The sequence below is a fragment of the Taudactylus pleione genome, unplaced genomic scaffold (genome assembly GCF_031769625.1).
Source record: "Taudactylus pleione unplaced genomic scaffold, aTauple2 ptg000969l, whole genome shotgun sequence".
NCBI classification, from domain to species: domain Eukaryota; kingdom Metazoa; phylum Chordata; class Amphibia; order Anura; family Myobatrachidae; genus Taudactylus; species Taudactylus pleione.
The window spans coordinates 486,293-504,758 of NW_028285370.1; the positions used below are offsets into that span (position 1 = coordinate 486,293).

Below are 18,466 nucleotides of genomic sequence, written 5' to 3' on the forward strand. Positions count from 1 at the left end.
TCCCCCTAACCGCAGTACTTACTGTTGGGATGCCGGCGCTGGGATTCTGACAGGTGTCGAGATTCCGGCGCTAGCATTCTAAGAGCTGGCATCCTGACTGTCGGCATAGTGACCGGATCCCGGACATACAATAGGCAACATTTATGAAAACGGTTCTACAGGCAAATAAGGTAATCAACCAATCAGCTGTGTGCTTTCACTTTATAAACTGTATTAGACAAATGATAACCACAATCTGATTGGCAGCTCTGGTCAATACCTGCTGCAGAAACATTTCCCATTGGCCTTAATAGGACAACAGCCCAAATGGAAATATCTGGACCTAAGCCCCGAACCTAATCCTCTGTCTACAAATTGTGAACCCCGCACTTTATTTTGCAGCATGACTCTGGGACTGCTGCTTCCAGGAACATTGCAGATCAGAGCTATAAATGACAACTGCAGACCAGAGATTTGAGCTTCTCGGTGCAGACATATACATGCAGACATACATACATACCCTATGGCTTTCGCACAGGCTGCTTGTTGAATAAAGGCCGGCAATGAGCCCGTCATTTGAGGCACATCTGGATCTAAGAGACAAACACAAAACAATTTACTATAGTCACTCATTTTTATTTGCCACATCCATCTATATATAACATATATGCTGCTTATTTGCAAGATATCTTCGCCGTTTGTTACACAGGAAAATCGGCCAAAATACAGAGTGTTGGTAATAGCAATGAGTTGAGCCTGTGGGGGCCAGTAGATGGATTGGGGGGTGAGGGGTGGAGACTTGGGAATTTGTAATCATTTAGTGAACTTCACCCAGAACTGCCTATTAAGTTTTGAATGGACTTTGGGCCTGATTCAGACCCGTTTGCTAGATGCGATCGCTCGCTCCGAGCGTATGGAAATTCGGCTCAGTGACGTCAAGACAGCCGCTCGCAGGGCAAGTCATAAGCACTCTAAAGCAGGCCATCCACTATACAATTATCTGTCAGATATCTGTCCAATCTGGCTGGTTGGAATGAAAACCTGGTAATGTATGGGAGCAAATGACAATCGTCCATTTGCTCACAAACACTGGAAAATAGCCAAAAATGGTTGTTAAGACAAATTGGTTAAAACACACAAATTGAACCAATTTGAACACGTTTTTTTTGTCGTTTTTTCAGTGTTTAAACTAGGGCTGAGCGGGTTCGGTTTTACTCGGATTTACTCGGATCTTTTTATTGGCTATCGCCTCTCATGTGTTTTGGATAGCCAATAAAATAAATCCGAAATTGCGGTAAAATGGCGATAAGAACCGAGTAAAACCGAGCCTGCACATCCCTAGTTTAAACCCATATGATCGACTGTCATTTGCTACCATACATTACCAGGTTTACATTCCAACCAGCCAGATTGGACAGATATCTGACAGAAAATTGTATGTGGATGCCCTGCTTTACTCTGTTTTGGCGTGCGATCACTTTTTGTTTGTAGATGCCTACCAGCCTGTCTTATGACGCCCACTTGCGTACGTCATCTCCCGGAAATGCATGAAACCATTGGTACATCGAGCACCAACGGATGCGATCGCAGCGCTTGAGGTTGACTATACCTTGCCGCAAGCATCGCGAGCACTTCAGTGTATATTTCTAGCAAGTGACGTGTCCTATGACGCTGGCTGTTAATTATGCACGCCTCTGAAACAGCGTTAAAATTCTCAGGCACGCCTGCGTTCGCACCTCCACTCCCCCGTTTCCAGTGGCTTGCCCCTGTTACCACCCACAAACGGCCTCTCCTGTCACTCATTCAGCTGGGCTGTCTATGCTTGGCGAGCGAGAGTTTCCCCATCGCTCGTTCTAGTATGCGCACGTGCAATACGCATGCGCGCATTGAAAAACATTGCTCGCTCCGAGCAATCGCTTGCTAGCGAATTGGTCTGAATCAGGCTCCTTATCTTTAAATGGGTATGATATTCGGCTGTCTGGTGTGCTTAGAACCACAAACTCCCACATAGAGCCCAGGGAATCGGTGACACCAAAGATACATTTTTATCACCCAATACATTTGCGACTCGAGAGATCCTGCACAACACAGTTAGTGTACACAATAAATATTTGTTGCATAAGAAGCAACGTAACATTATTGACACAAAGTGGCTTCCAGCGGGCACAAATATTGGTTAAGAGGTCACACACCATCTAGGATCTGCGGTTTTGACTTCAAGTTGTCTTTCCGCGATGGTCTCAGCAGCGCTACGAGTCCCTGTAACAAGGCCAGACGCACCTCCGTGCTCATCAACTCTTTCATCAGCTGCAGAGCTGGAACCAATAGAAACACAAAGAGTTTGAGTCACGAATACGAAACATTAGTCTACGGCTGGCATGAAAATAAACCACAGTAATGTAGCACATTCCATATATAACACCAGCGGGACAGGTGCCCTGCAGGAAGAAGGGATTCTCTTTTACATGTATAAGCCGAGAGCTGACTCACCTAGGAGGTACCCCAGAAGTATGATGTGAGCGACCACCATACTTTTTGTTTGCAGTTCTGAGAGGCATGAAGGGAGCCAGCATTGGGAGGATGTGCTGGTCCGTATAGTGCCATTTGGAGGTTTCTGGGTTACCTCCTAGGTAAGTCAGCTTTCGGCTTATACATGTGCTGTTATTATGCAGTACATTAATTTGTAATTATATGACCCAGAGTGGGTGCTACTAATAGGTAGCAATAATTATTTTGGGGTGAGCGGTTGGGTGTGGGGCCCCAGAGTTGCTCTGGCTGGGCCTTTTTCAGGGCATCACCACTTAATTCACATAGATACTTTCTCATCACCTTTCTATTTGTTTGTTTATTATTTATGTCATTTTAATTCTCTCTCATTATATTAACACTTATTTATTATCTGTACACATCTATACTTTACACTTCACTATCACCTTTTTTTCCTTTTTCGTTTGATGCCCTGGGGATGGTCCTTGGCTGGATTATTTTGGGGTACCTTGCGCCTCGGACGTGAACCCCTTAATATTAGGGACGCTGGTATAGAGGAGCCTTGACGCTGGCCCGGCGTTTATTCATATATTTGCAAATGTATGTAACCAATACCTCTGAATTTCTATTATCATGTAGGATTCAAGTATTTTTGTTGATACTGCTGCAGTGTGCTGGAGGGAATTTGCTTTTTTTCTGTGGTTCAGTGTAAACCCCGCAAGCACCTGTGCATTGTCATTAAGCTGATGTGAGCGACCACCATACTTTTTGGTTTATGGCTGATGTTGAATGCTTTTACCATCGATGGGGGAGAACCAGATTGTTTCCCTCCATCGATGGTAAAGCATAACCAAATTAATTTTTTTTGCAAGGTGCTGGGACACTGAGCTTAGCTCCACTCCTGACACCCGCGAAGCCCCACCCCCAGGTTCTAATTGGCCCATGGGCTACTCAAAGAACAGGGATGACCATCGGTTGGTGAAACCATTGTTGGTCATCCACTGCATAGTTGGCTACCATCGTTGGCCACTTGCTAAATCGACATGGATGGTAAGATTTACTGCACAGAACTAAGCCCCACCCGTTTCTGTGCCTGCAGCAGCGGTGGGCCAAACCATCGATGGACACCCCATCAATTGCTACCATTAATACTAGCCACTTGATTTGATGTCAGAATTTAAATCCAGCAACCATCCGTGTCCAATCCTAATTCCTAATACATGTTGAAAAGAAAACTCCTGTGTCTTCCTTTTCTATAGACCAAACACACAAACCCAGCAATAAATATATTACATTAGGGATGGACATTGATGGTCGATGTTTGCCAACAATCGATGTTTTTCTCCCGATGTTAGTGTTTTTACCACTCGATGACAGCATTCCGATGTTTGCTGCCATCGAATGGTAATCATTTGATGGTGTTGCGATGGTGGCTTATTTTCTTTAAATACTAACAGCTCTGCCTCCCCTGGCTGCTGTGAGCTGTGTCTCTGCCTCTGATAACCTTCCTGGTTTATGCTGCTGGGATCGTTGGAGGCTCTCTCACTGCTTCAGACCTGGCCTTCAGTCCCTCCCCCCCCTCTGCTAGCTCTGATTGGCTCTCTAAGACAGTGAGAGCCAATCAGTGTGCAGCCCTGGCCCTGCAGCAGCAGTCACTCACAGACACACAGAGTGACTAACAACGTTTACACACACGGCACAGATGGAGAGTGATTTCTCTGCTGGTGCTGTAAGAGTTGCCTTTTCTTTTTGTTATAAGTATATTTTATACATTTTTTTACACTTCACTTTCTTGTTGCTTTAAGTGCCCACAGCAACAGCAGCATGGCAGTGTTTCTCATTCTCCTCCTCATCCTCAGCCAGCTCTGGCTGCCTTGCCTGGGGTTTTTTTTTTTTTTTTGCTACGTGTCCGAGCCCCTCCCCTTTACTATTCATATGAATAGTTACCATTGCACTGCCATCATATGATGGTGGGCTTCCGATGATCCATCCCTATATTACATAGAAGACTCATAATCCAAATAAAATAATTTAAGTATAAAATGATCACAATAAGATCACGTATATAAAACCAAATTGTATCTATTTTTCACCAGACAACAAGCCCAGCAATAGCTGGGCATCAAAAAATTATATGAAACTCATAATTGTTCCTCTCCACGGAAATCTTTAGTAAAAGGCGAAAGATTTATTCGATCTGAAGAGAAACCAGAGTATACTAAAGAAGTGTCATGATTATCTCCCCGGATTCAAACAGACCTCAGTTTACCAAGAGAGAGGATTTTAGACACATATATGAAACAATTTTCAAACATAAACTATAAAATACTAATATATTTACAACAGAAAAATTAAAAGGGCAAAATTTTACTTCCAAAATGCAAAATCAAAACAAACAAAAAAAAACCCTACTGCAATGTATCAGATGCATCATGGGAAAGTATTCAAATGAGACTACCAAGTAAAGAAAGAATTACAGTCAGAATTGTCGAATGGTGATTCAAAACCAGTTCTTCAACTTGGTCGAGTACCTACAGACAACACTATGGTATACAGTGCTGGAATAACATCTTGGTAACAGAGTATTCTGGAGAATCATCTACAAGAGAAGAAACACATTTATTTCCCCAGTTTTACATTAAAAAACAAAATCAACATTTAAATGTCAAATTCTAAAAAATTGAATGAAAAAATTGACATTTCTGAATTTCACTAGTAAATAAGCCCAGCATCCGTCAACCAGACAGCATATAAAAAACTTGCATGAAATTCATGAAAATCTTTAGTAAATGACAAAAGATTTATTTGATCTTAAGAAAAAGACAAGTACACCGAGTGTCACTGTTACCTCCCTGGATGCAAACAGACCTCATTTCAACAAGCGAGAGGACAGAACAAACTTATAGTTGTTATTATTATTCTTATCATTTATTTATATGGCGCCACAAGTGTTCCGCAGCACCTTACAAAGTACATAAACAAATAGGTGACCAGTGACTTACAGTACAATACAAAACAAAGCAGGACAAGGACATGGATAATATACATTGCTACATACCACCCACATAGGCAGCAAAGCATAAGCAACCAAGTGCTAGGTGCCCTAGTGGGGAGTAAGAAGTAGATGAAAGTAAAGTAGGGAGAAGCACAAGAGGCACAATTTTCAAGCCCATCCTATATAATCCTAAAAAAATGTAATACTTTTCTAAGTTAGTAAGAATAATGTAACTAAGTAGCTCAAAATTATTGCTGTGAAAGAAAAATTACATCAATTATTTCTATTTTTCACCAGTGAACAAGCCCAGCAATAGCCGGGCATCAAAAAATTATATGAAACTCATAATTGTTCCTCTCCACGGAAATCTTTAGTAAAAGGCGAAAGATTTATTCGATCTGAAGAGAAACCAGAGTATACAGCAACATCCCCAGAGCACCAGCCCAGCCAGGAGTGGACTCTCTCACACTCATGGAGAGCACTATATGCTCCCACTGTCTCCCACACTATAAGACATAAATTAGTCCCCTTTCACATCAAGATTTACTTGGATGTTTTTGATGACGTTCACTTAGTTATAAACAAGAATAAAACAAGCAAAAACATGGCCTAAATCCGTGGTGCATCATGGGTATGCAAATGAGCACACTAGTAACAGAGGCTTCACATTCTGCTCAGTGCAGAAAAGTGATTGTACTACAGCTACAGCTAGTGGGAGGGACAGAGCCAGCAGCCGCCTGCAATAGTCACAGAATTCCCTGCTGTGCGGGTGTCCGTCCCCTCACATCACACACATAGGACTCAGTTATACATTAATAGGAAACTAACCGCACAAGGAGCCATAAAGCTGCAGTAAGAAGTGCTCCTCATCTGTAAACTACATAATGCCGAATTTATTATATTACTATAATATGACACAAGTTTATTCCAATGAATGAGATGCCATGCTTAAGAGTTTATGGTATATCAGAATACAAATATGAGGAACTGACAATTTAAAATAAGATTATTTTAAGATTAATTTTTATATATAATGACTAATAATAGGCCACGTTGGGGAAATGTTATGACAGCTGGTGTACAGGTAACTTGTTGGGAAGTTCTGATGGCGCGGGATGTATCAGAGTCCAGGGGCCAAATGTAATAGCTTACGAGTTTTCGTTGATGTTGCAGATTAATTTAAAGCAGCAATTACTCTAGTCTAAAGGCACAACCAGGATGGTTTGACATGTAAAAAGGATCGCCGCTTTCAATCTAGTGGCAGAGTTGCTGAATACTATGCGCTTTTGCCAGATCAGAAGCTATTGCATATGATTATTATTTTTATTTATTACCAGTTATTTATATAGTGCTTTATAGAGAATATTTGATCATTCACCAGTTGTGCTTACAATCTATATTCCCTACCACATGCTCATACACACACTAGAGTTAATTATTATTATTTTTTTGTTGGGAGCCAATTAACCTACCAATATATTTTTGGAGTGTGGGAGGAAACCGCACAACCCAGGGGAAGCCCACGCAAGCACAGGGAGAATATATAAACTGGGCCGTGGTAGGAATTGAACCCATGACCTCAGTGCTGTGAAGCAGTAATACTAACTAACCATTACACCATCTGTGCTGCTCTGATCCAAGGTGTCATTGTACTAGAGCACAGGTTCTCAAACTCGGTCCTCAGGACCCCAAACAGTGCATGTTTTCCAGGTCTCCTCACAGAATCGCAAGTGAAATAATTAGCTTAACCTGTGGATCTTTTAAAATGTCTTAGTGAGTAATGACTACAGCTGTGCACCTGCTGGGTGACCAGGAAAACGTGAACTGTGTGGGGTCCTGAGGACCGAGTTTGAGAACCACTGTACTAGAACCATTCAGAAAAAAAAAGGGCAACTGGTTGTACATGGAGTAGTAACAGGGGTGCCATGGGTAGTAACTGTTATTGGGGCACAGGGGCCCAAAGGGGGGCTTGGGAAGGTACTAATTACCTGGGCATGAGACAGTGAGGACAAATGCTCCCATCGCATGTGCTACCGCAAAGCATAGTATATGTCATATATATGTTTGTCTGATATAGTCATACCCCCTCAGTATCACCCCGGCCAACCAAATATCTCGATGGCCCTGTTGGGTCCAACTGGGATCCTTGCATGCAACATAGACTCAGGACGGAATTAGAAGGGCAAGAGATCAGTAAGACAACAGACAAGGCACTTGATTGGCATAGGGCATGATACATGAGATGTACGCAAACCGATGGTATGTGTACATCTCTGATGGTGGCGGTCTGCGCATGTGCAGATCAGGTCTTGTGTCTTTGCACGCAGTGCCACCTAGCCGCAGCTTGTCTGACCTGCTGCGGCTGTTTGGTGGGAGTGGGCGGGGCGGCTCTTCCTGTGTTGCCAGAATACAAGGGTGTGTCGGCCCCGTTTTCTGGGAGTGCCGAGGCAAGTGTCTGTGTCTTCCTATGGAGATTTATTGGCCTCGCAAGTGGGTAGCTGGTGGACATTCTGAGTAAGCTTAGATGTTCGCGATGTTGATCCGATTCTGCGTCTTCGGGTGCAGGCATCTGATCCACTTACAGTAGCCTCGGATTTGTAGCTTATTGTGTGCAGCCCTATAGTTCTGCATATACAAATATTTGAGTCAGGGGTCAGATGGGGGCGTGATGAGGTGTTGTTGCCGGCATTTCCATAGCATTGGAACAACAGTACATCCCGCTGGTCCCTAATTGAATCAACCCCTAACATGTGGGAGTCAGCTTGTTTTATAGGTATAATGGATGGAAGATCTACAGTGTCTACACAGTCAATAGGTTGATACCAGATGGTCGGCATGCAAATGGTTGACAGTTAAAAGGTTGACATGGACTTAGGTCAACTGGATCAAAAGGTTGATATGGTCAAAAGGTCGACACCAAATGTTTGACACATGGTTTTTCTTCATTAATTTTTCCATGATTTTTAGGGTTTGGATAAGGGTTAGGAACAGGCACTTGGCGGATGGTTACGGTTAGACTGTGGAAGGGGAGGATTAGCGTTAAAATAACAAAAATAAAACATGTCAAACTTTTATTGATCATGTCGACCATGTGACCCTGTCAACCTTAGTAGGTATCGACCATTTAACCCTGTCTACCTATTCCTTGTTGACCATTTGGTGCTGACCTATTGACTGTAGTGCTTTCAAGCCACACCTGTTTTATAGGACTGTGGCCCACTGACATTTACGTGGTGCTCATAGCATGCTTGCCGGCTTTCTGGCTGCCCCTTCCGGGAGGGAACAGCTAGATCAACATAGCAGGGGGTGTGGTCGGCATTGGGGGGGCTCGGACCGGAGTTCTTACCAGGCCTTTGTGGGCAAAGCAGGGGGCGTTGTCACATGACCGCTACACAATGACGGGGCCAAAATTATGCGATTCAGCGTGAAACGAGTCATCTGACACCCTCGCTGCAGGGGTTTCTCTTGTATCCGAGGGGGGGGGGAGGCAGAGGAGTCGCCGACCGCTGGGAGGCTTGTCTGGCTTTCCGGGGGGCCGGGAGCGGCACCCGATTTTCGGGAGGCTCCTGACCGTATCAGGAGGGTAGGCGAGTATGGCTCATAGATGTTACAGAAGTGCAAATTCTGCTTGACGCAATGTCCCTGCAGGACTTTAGCTATTAGAACATGTTGGGACATGTAGTTCCACAGCAGCTGGAAACTTACAGGTCACCTACTTATGGAGCAGAAAGACACACAATGAAATGACAGCAGAGTCATGGAAGCAGGACCACAGAGAGGACTGTAAATGCCAGTCACAGGGCCAGAATATACCAGATTAGAGAGGAGTCTGATTACTACTTGTTACTCAGTATTATTACTTACATTCAGGAGGCCGTGCCATTCACTCCAATGTCTTTATCATGCATTAACCACTTTAAATGAAGTAAGACACCTTAGGAAAACTTAACTGGAGCTGCTAATGCACCCGAATGCAAGAATATCGGAAAAAGGGATGACCAATCAGCGGTCCCGCATCGATGGGCATGTCTGCATTTAATGCAGAAGTAGATCAGGAAAAGAACAATCGATCTTCTCTGGGATCAATATTATTATATTAGGAAAGGATTGAACATGCGCAAATAAATACATTTTTAAAAATAAGGGGAAAAAGCAGACACATGCGCAGTGGGCGGGAAAAGCTGGGAGCAGGTAAGAATATCGCAGCCTCAGCATCGGGAGTTTTAGATTCTGTTAATACAGCCTGTCCCCAGGATTTATTGAAAAATTGCAGTGAATCAGGTATAAAAGCCTTAAAAAAATAAACACAAAAAAACACATTGGAGATCGATCCCATTCTTAACTGGAAACAAAGGGTCCCATTGTCAGATCCCTGCATTAACATTAAACACAGCAGTAAGTGCATGCAATGTAACGTCCATTGGTATCAGCCCTATAACTTTATTCTGCAGATATATAGAGTCTCTCTCTCTCTCTTTTTACACTTAGAGGCAGTGGCGGTTTCTACCAACGACGGCGATATGCCTCCATTTCAGGAAACGGAGGCCATCGCTGCCCCCAAACGGCAGCAGATTGTCAATCACAATCACTGACAGTTTGCTGCCAGATACACGCGGGCTCGCAGACCCGTTCTGCACATGTGCAGAACGGATCTGGCGTCTGTGCAGATTCCCAAACATCTGCGTTCAGCAGTGCTGAATTAGTCCATTAGTCACTCCTAATTGAATTGACCCCTTAGAATACAGCACAATTATAATTAACAGTAATAGTGCTGATGCTGCTGACACAGGAATACAGATCATCTCTCTCTCTCTCTCATGATGTCAGTGGGGCCGCCCCCAAATGGCAGGTGTTCCTTAGGGAACGCCTCCGTTTGGCCAACCAAACCCCCGACCCACCTAGCAAACGGGGCCCCTTTTGGATGCGAGCATCGGAGCGAATGATTTCTCGCTCGCTCTGGGGCTCGCGCACGCCGCGGGTGCACACTGCAGGCCATCGACCCGCTTGCGAGCGGGTCTGAATCAGGCCCACTGTGTATAGCCCAACCCCCAGATTCTGAATGGCCCACGGGCCAGTCAGTCAAAAAACAAGGATGACCATCGGTTGGTGAAGCCATCAATGGCCATCCATGTAATAGTTTATGATCATCGATGGTAACCATCAATAATAACACCACCGATGGCCATCCCTAAAACAGACAGATTCTAGCAGTATTCCATACACAACCAAAAATCAATCCAAAATATAGAAGAATATATTATTATGTAACGCAGGGGTAGCCAACCCTGGTCCTCGTGAGCTACCAACAGTGCATATTTTCCAGGTCTCACAGAATCACAAGTGAAATAATTAGCTTCACCTGTGGATCTTTTCAAATGTGTTAGTGAGTAATGAATACACCTGTGCACCTGCTGGGTGACCTAGAAAACGTGAACTGTTAGTAGCTCTTGAGGACCGAGGTTGGCTACCCCTAATGTAACTCATAAAGCTCACACAATTATTGCTGTGAAAAGAAAATTTAATCAATCATTTCTATTTTTCACCAGAGAACAAGCCCAGCAATAGCCAGGCATCAAAAAATTATATGAAACTCATAATTGTTCCTCTCCACGGAAATCTTTAGTAAAAGGCGAAAGATTTATTCGATCTGAAGAGAAACCAGAGTATAAAGCACTAACACCAGAGCACCAGCCCAGCCAGGCGAGGACTCTCTCACACTCATGGAGAGTACTATATGCTATCACTGTCTCCCACACTATAAGACATAAAATAGTTCTCTTTCACATCAAGACTTACTTTGACGTTTTTGACGATGTTCATAAACAAGAATAAATCAAGCAAAAACATGACCTATATCCGTGGTGCATCGTGGGTATGTAAATGAGGCACACTAGTAACAGAGGCTTCACGTTCTGCTTAGTGCACAAAAGTGACTGTGCTACAGCTAGTGGGAGGGACAGAGCCAACAAGTGCCAGCAATAGTCACAGAATTCCCTGCTGTGCGGGTGTCAGTCCCCTCACATCACACAGATAGGACTCAGTTATACATTAATATGAAACTAACAAATCGCACAGGGAGCCATAAAGCTGCAGTAAGAAGTGCTCCTCATCTGTAAACTACATAATGACGAATTTATTATATTACTATAAAATGACAAGTTTATTCCAATGAATGAGATGCCATGTTTAAGAGTTTATAGTATATCAGAATATAAATATGAGGAACAGATAATTTAAAATAAGATTATTTTAAGATTCATTTTTATATATAATGACTAATAATAGGCCACGTTGGGGAAATGTTATGAAAGCTGGTGTACAGGTAACTTGTTGGGAAGTTCTGATGGCGCGGGATGTATCAGTGTCCAGGGGCCAAATATAACAGCTTACGAGTTTTCGTCGATGTTGCAGATTAATTTAAAGCAGCAATTACTCTAGTCTAAAGGCACAACCAGGATGGTTTGACATGTAAAAAGATCGCCGCTTTCAATCCAGTGGCAGAGTTGCTGAATACTATGCGCTTTTGGCAAATCAGAAGCTATTGCATATGATTATTATTTGTAGTTATTACCAGTTATTTATATAGCGCTTACAGAGAATATTTGACCATTCACATCAGTCCCTGCCCCAGTGAAGCTTTTCCCTACCCAGGCCGTAGAGAGCCTGTCCGGGCATGGGTAAAGGATGGGGCGTGGCCTAATCGCAGGAGGCGTGGCCAAGCCCTCTTGAAATATATATATATTTTTTTATTAAATCACTTTTGCAGCGCCGCTGCCGCGCCGGGGGGCGCTGTAAGCCCCCAGCCCGGTGCTAAGCAGGGGGGGGGGGCGCGGTCAGTGTGATCGCTCCCCCCCACGGCCATAGGAGACTGCTCCGGCTGCTGCAGCAGCCGCGAGCAGTCTCACACAGCAGCACAGCTGAGCGTGCTGAGCTGCTGTGGGGGAGGGAGGGGGGGAAGAGGAGCAACGCCGGTCCCAGGCCCTACCGGGCCCCTCTAGCAAGCTCGGGCAAACTGTACCCCCCCTCTCGGCGCCCATGTCCCTACCACATGCTCATACACACACACTAGGGTTAATTATTTTTTGTTGGGAGCCAATTAACCTACCAATATATTTTTGGAGTGTGGGAGGAAACCGGACCACCCAGGGGAAACCCACGCAAGCACAGGGAGAATATACAACCTCCACACAGTTAGGGCCGTGGTAGGAATCGAACCCATGACCTCAGTGCTGTGATGCAGTAATACTAACCATTACACCATCTGTGCTACCCAGATTCAAGGTGTCATTGTACTAGAACCAATCAGAAAAAGCAAATGTGCGACTGGTTGTACATGGAGTAGCAACAGGGGTGCCATGGGTAGTAACCGTTATTGGGACCCAGGGGCCCAAAGGGGGGCTGGGGCAGGTACTAATTACCTGGGCAGGAAACAGTGAGGACAAATGCTCCCATCGCAGCATGTGCTGCCGCTAAGCATAGTATATGCCATATATGTTTGTCTGATTTAGTCATACCCCCTCCGTATCACCCCGGCCAGGAAATTTCTCAATAGCCCTGTTGGGTCTAACTGACATCCCTACATGCAAAGTAGACTCAGGACTAACATTAGAGGGGCAGGAGATCAGTAAGACAACAGACAAGGTACAGGATTGGCATAGGGCATGATTCAGAGATGTACGCAAAACGATGATATATGTACATCTCTAATGGTGGGGGAACTGTGCATGTGCAGAACGGGTCGCCTGTCTTCACACGCAGTGCCACCAAGCCGCAGCATGACTGACCCGCCCCGGCCGTTTGGTGGGAGTGGTTGGGGCGGCACTGCCTGTATTGCCAGAATACAAGGGTGTATCGGCCTCGTTTTCTGGGAGTGCCGAGGCAAGTGTCTGCGTCTTCCTAAGCTTAGATGTTCGCGATGTTGATCTGATTCTGTGTCTTCGGGTGCAGTTATCTAATCCACTTACAGTAGCCTCAGATTTGCAGCTCATTGTGGGCCTGATTCTGACCCGGTCGCAAGCGCTGAGCGCTCGCAACCTGGTCGATGGTGGGCCAGTGCGCATGCGCACAATGGAGCTGGCTCCGTCGTGCGCATGTGCGAGACCCGGATAGCGACGGGCAAGCCCCTTTGGGTCTCGCACCAAAGGGGGCGTGCTGTCGATGTTGAGTGACAGCACGCCCCCTTTGGTGGGCGGGCCGGGGGGATGGCAGCCCAGACGGAGGTGTTCCCATGTGAACGCCTCCGTTTGGGGACGGCCCCACTGACATCACTAGTGATGTCAGTGGGAGAGATTTTGGCTCTGTTAGAGCCGAAATCTCTCTGGGGCTTGCGGCAACGAAACCCTACCACAAGGGTCTCATCGCAAGCCCGATGGTCGCGATGGTCTTGATCATCGCGACCATCTTCTTGGCCGCTCGCTATGCCACCCACAGCTATGCGAGCGGCCAGGAGGCTGTTCTAAAAAAAATAGCCCGGCCCTGATTCAGAGCGAGCGCTCTGTCAGAGCGTCTGGCTCTGAATCAGGGCCTGTGTGCAGCCCTAGAGTTATGCATATAAAAATATTTGAGTCAGGGGTCAGATGGGGGCGTGATGAGGTGTTGTTGCCGGCATTTCCATTGCATTGCAACAGCAGGTCGTTCCGCTGGTCCCTAACTGAATCGACCCCTAACATGTGGGAGTCTGCTTGTTTTATAGGTACAGGGATGGAAGATCTACAGTGTCTAGAAAGACAGTCAATGGGTTGATACCAGATGGTTGGCATGCAAATGGTTGACAGTTTATAGGTCGACATGGACTTAGGTCAACTAGATCAAAAGGTTGATATGGTCAAAAGGTCGACACACAAATGTTTGACACATGATTTTTCTTCATTATTTTTTCCATGATTTTTAGGGTTTGGATGAGGGTTAGGAACAGGCACTTGGTGGATGGTTACGGTTAGACTGTGGAAGGGGAGGTTTAGCGTTAAAATAACAAAAACAAAACATGTCAAACTTTTATTGACCATGTCGACCATGTGACCTTGTCAACCTTAGTATGTATCAACAATTTAACAGTCGACCATTTAACCCCATCTACCTATTGCTTGTCGACCATTTGGTGTTGACCTATTGACTAAATACTGTAGTGCTTTCAAGCCACACCTGGTTTATAGGACTGTGGCACTCTGACACTTACATGGTGCTCACAGTATGCTTGCCAGCATTCTGGCTGCCCCTTCCGGGAGGGAGCAGCCAGGAGCGTGGCCGGCTTAGGGGCATGGCCGGCATAGAGGGGGCTTGGCCCGGAGTTCTTACCAGGCCTTTGTGGGCGAAGCAGGGAGCATTGCCACGTGATCGCAACATTTTGGCATGCTACACAATGCCGTTGGCAGGGCCAAAATTATGCGATTCAGCGTGAATCACGTCATCAGTCACCCACGCTGCAGGGGTTTCTCTTGTAACCGAGGGAAGGGGGGGCGCGGAGGGGTCGGCAGCCGCCGGGAGGCTTGTCTGCCTTCCTGGGGGTCCCGGGAGCGGCACCCGATTTTCTGGGGAGGCTCCCGGCTGAATCGGGAGGGTAGGCAAGTATGGCTCATAGATGTTGCAGAAGTGCAAATTCTGCTTGATGCAATGTCCCTGCAGGACGTTAGCTATTAGAACATGCTGGGACATGTAGTTTCACAGCAGCTGGAGACTTACAGGTCACCTACTTATGGAGTAGAAAGACACACAATGAAATGGCAGCAGGTTCATAGAAGCAGGACCACAGAGAGGACTGTAAATGCCAGTCACAGGGCCAGAATATACCAGATTAGAGAGGAGTCTGATTACTACTTGTTACTCAGTATTATTACTTACATTCAGGCAGGGCTGCCATCAGAAATGATGGGGCCCGGGACTGACAAAAGAGGCAGGGCCCCTCATCTTAGGTGGGGGGGGGGCAGTTTGTCAGAGGTGGGCGTCGCTGTGGATAATGTGGGTGAACAGCATGATGGTGAGGGTGTGAGCCGTGGGAGGGTGAAGGTGTGAGAGCAGATTGAGGGTGTGAGAGCAACGCGAGGGTGAGGGTGTAAGCCGTGGGAGGGTAAAGATGTGAGAGCAGGGTGAGGGTGTGAGAGCAGGGTGAGGATGTGAGTGTGAGAGCAGGGTGATGGTATGAGAGCAAGGTGAGGGTGTGAGTGTGAGAGCAGGGTGAGGGTATGAGAGCAGGGTGAGGGTGTGAAAGCAGGGCGAGGGTGTAAGACTGAGAGCAGGGTGAGGGTGTGAGAGCAGGGTGAGGGTGTGAGAGCAGGGTGAGGGTGTGAGAGCAGGGTGACGGTATGAGAGCAAGGTGAGGGTGTGAGAGCAGGGTGAGGGTATGAGAGCAGGGTGAGGGTGTGAGTGTGAGAGCAGGGTGAGGGTGTGAGAGCAGGGTGAGGGTGTGAGTGAGAGAGCAGGGTGAGGGTGTGAGTGAGAGAGCAGGGTGAGGGTGTGAGTGAGAAAGCAGGGTGAGGGTGTGAGTGAGAGAGCAGGGTGAGGGTATGAGAGCAGGGTGAGGGTGTGAGAGCAGGGTGAGGATGTGGGTGTGAGAGCAGGGTGAGGATGTGGGTGTGAGAGCAGGGTGAGGATGTGGGTGTGAGAGCAGGGTGAGGTTGTGAGAGCAGGATGAGGGTGTGAGAGCAGGGTGAGGGTGAGGGTGTGAGAGCAGGGTGAGGGTGTGAGAGCAGGGTGAGGGTGTGAGAGCAGGGCGAGGGTGTGAGAGCAGGGTGAGGGTGAGAGAGCAGGGTGAGGGTGAGGGTGTGAGAGCAGGGTGAGGGTGTGAGAGCAGGGTGAGGATGTGAGAGCAGGGTGAGGGTGTGAGTGAGAGAGCAGGGTGAGGGTGTGAGAGCAGGGTGAGGGTGTGAGTGAGAGAGCAGGGTGAGGGTGTGAGTGAGAGAGCAGGGTGAGGATGTGAGAGCAGGGTGAGGGTGTGAGAGAGCAGGGTGAGGGTGAGCTTGTGAGAGAGCAGGGTGAGCTTGTGAGAGAGCAGGGTGAGGGTGTGAGAGAGCAGGGTGAGAGTGAGAGCAGGGTGAGGGTGTGAGTGAGAGAGCTGGAGTCTATGTACCTGACCAGTCTCCAGCCTCTCCTGCTCCTGCCGTCCTTCCTCTGCACCACACGCGGTGGCTGTAAGTAGCTTCTCCGCCCGCAGCTGCTGCTCCCTCTGTTGTCTTCCTTGCACGGCCTCTCCCTGCTGCTCCTGCTCGGCGCTCACATTTACCCGGACAGAGAGAGGGACCCGGGGGGCAGGCAACGCATTTTGAATATAACACTGGCCGCAAGCCAATCAGAGCTTGCAGACCGGCAGACCACTCAGGAGCCGCAACTGCGGCCACTCCTGATTGGCTGCCGGTCCACAAGCTCAGATCAGTTTGCGGCCGGCTCCAAATTTAAAATACCGCCGGCACTTGGCTACTCCGCTGCTACCCGGGCCCCCTTTCTGTCCGGGCCTGGGACTATAGTTCCGGCAGTCCCCCCCTGATGGCGGCCCTGCATTCAGGAGACCATGTCATTCACTCCAATGTGTTTATCATGCATTAACCACTTTAAATGAAGTAAGACGCCTTGGGAAAACTTAACTGGAGCTGCTAAAGCACCCGAACGCAAGAATATCGGAAAGACGGATGGTCAATCAGCGGTCCCGCATCGATGGGCATGTCTGCATTTAATGCAAAAGTAGATCAGGAAAAGAACATCGATCTTCTCTGGCATCGATATTATTATATTAGAAAAGGATTGAACATGCGCAAATAAATACATTTAAAAAAAAGGGGAAAAAGCAGACATGCGCAGTGGGCGGGAAAAGCTGGGAGCAGGTAAGAATATCGCAGCCTCAGCATCGGGAGTTTTAGATTCTGTTAATACAGCCTGTCCCCAGGATTTATTGAAAAATTGCAGTGAATCAGGTATAAAAGTCTTAAAAAAAACACACAAAATAACACATTGGAGATCGATCCCATTCTTAATTGGAAACAAAGGGTCCCATTGTCAGATCCCTGCATTAACATTAAAAACACAGCAGTAAGTGCATGCAATGTAACGTCCATTGGTATCAGCCCTATAAACCCCACACGGCCACTGTCTGGTTACTTTGAAAGGACTGGAGTGAGGAAAGTGAGGCATGAATACAGTTTATACACTCACTGTATTCTGCAGCTATATATATATTCAACGCAGGTCTCATTTTACACTAAGTGGCGGCAGGGGTGTATCTAGGGATCCAAGCGCCCCTGGCAATGTAATGTACTGGTGCCCCCCTACCCCCCTTATGCAGTGCCCCCAGTAGTAATCCCCCAGTAGTAATCCCCTCTATGCTGCATTGCCCCCAGTAGTAGCCTCCCCTATACAGTGCCCCCAGTAGTAATCCCCCCTATGCTGCATTGCCCCCAGTAGTAGCCTCCCCTATACAGTGCCCCCAGTAGTAATCCCCCCTATGCTGCATTGCCCCCAGTAGTAGTCCTCCCTATACAGTGCACCCAGTAGTAGTCCCCCTATACAGTGCCCCCCGTAGTAATCCCCCCTATGCTGCATTGCCCCCATTAGTAGTCCCCTCTATACAGTGCCCCCAGTAAGAGTACCCAGTAGTAGTCCCCCTATACAGTGCCCCCATTAATAGTACCCAGTAGTAGTCCCCCCATACAATGCCCCCAGTAATAGTACCCAGTAGTAGTCCCCCCTATACAGTGCCCCCAGTAGTAGTCCCCCCCTATACATTGCCCCCAGTAGTAGCCCCCCTATATAGTGCCCCCAGTAGTAGCCCCCTATATAGTGCCCCCAGTTGTAGACCCCCCTATACAGTGCCCCCAGTAGTGGCCATCCCCCCCTAAATTGCCCCCAGTAGTGGCCACCCCTATACAGTGCTCCCAGTAGTGGTCACCCCAATACAGCAGTGGGCACCCCCCCATAAAGTGCGCCCAGCAGCGGACACCCCCTATTTCAGTGCCCCCCCCCGTGCCAGGCTTACACACACACACGAAGAACAAAAAAAAATTAAACTTACCTGGTCCCCGC

At 47.0% G+C, this 18,466-nt stretch overlaps 1 protein-coding gene and 3 non-coding genes across 4 annotated transcripts in view; all 4 read right to left on the minus strand.

Annotated features, from left to right (window-relative positions):
- ARMH1 (armadillo like helical domain containing 1) overlaps positions 1-18,466 on the minus strand; it is a 484,180-nt gene that overhangs the window by 5,514 nt on the left and 460,200 nt on the right. The window contains exons 7-8 of the mRNA XM_088460665.1: positions 2,172-2,294; positions 500-572 (exon numbers count right to left, since the gene is read on the minus strand). Coding sequence (XP_088316791.1) covers positions 500-572; positions 2,172-2,294 — 196 coding nt within the window. The remainder of the gene's footprint in view (positions 1-499; positions 573-2,171; positions 2,295-18,466) is intronic.
- LOC148454664 (U5 spliceosomal RNA) lies at positions 4,569-4,683 on the minus strand. The gene has a single exon (XR_015874574.1). It is a non-coding gene; the product is annotated as a U5 spliceosomal RNA (small nuclear RNA).
- Positions 5,765-5,879, minus strand: LOC148454665 (U5 spliceosomal RNA). The gene has a single exon (XR_015874766.1). It is a non-coding gene; the product is annotated as a U5 spliceosomal RNA (small nuclear RNA).
- Positions 11,014-11,128, minus strand: LOC148454666 (U5 spliceosomal RNA). The gene has a single exon (XR_015874580.1). It is a non-coding gene; the product is annotated as a U5 spliceosomal RNA (small nuclear RNA).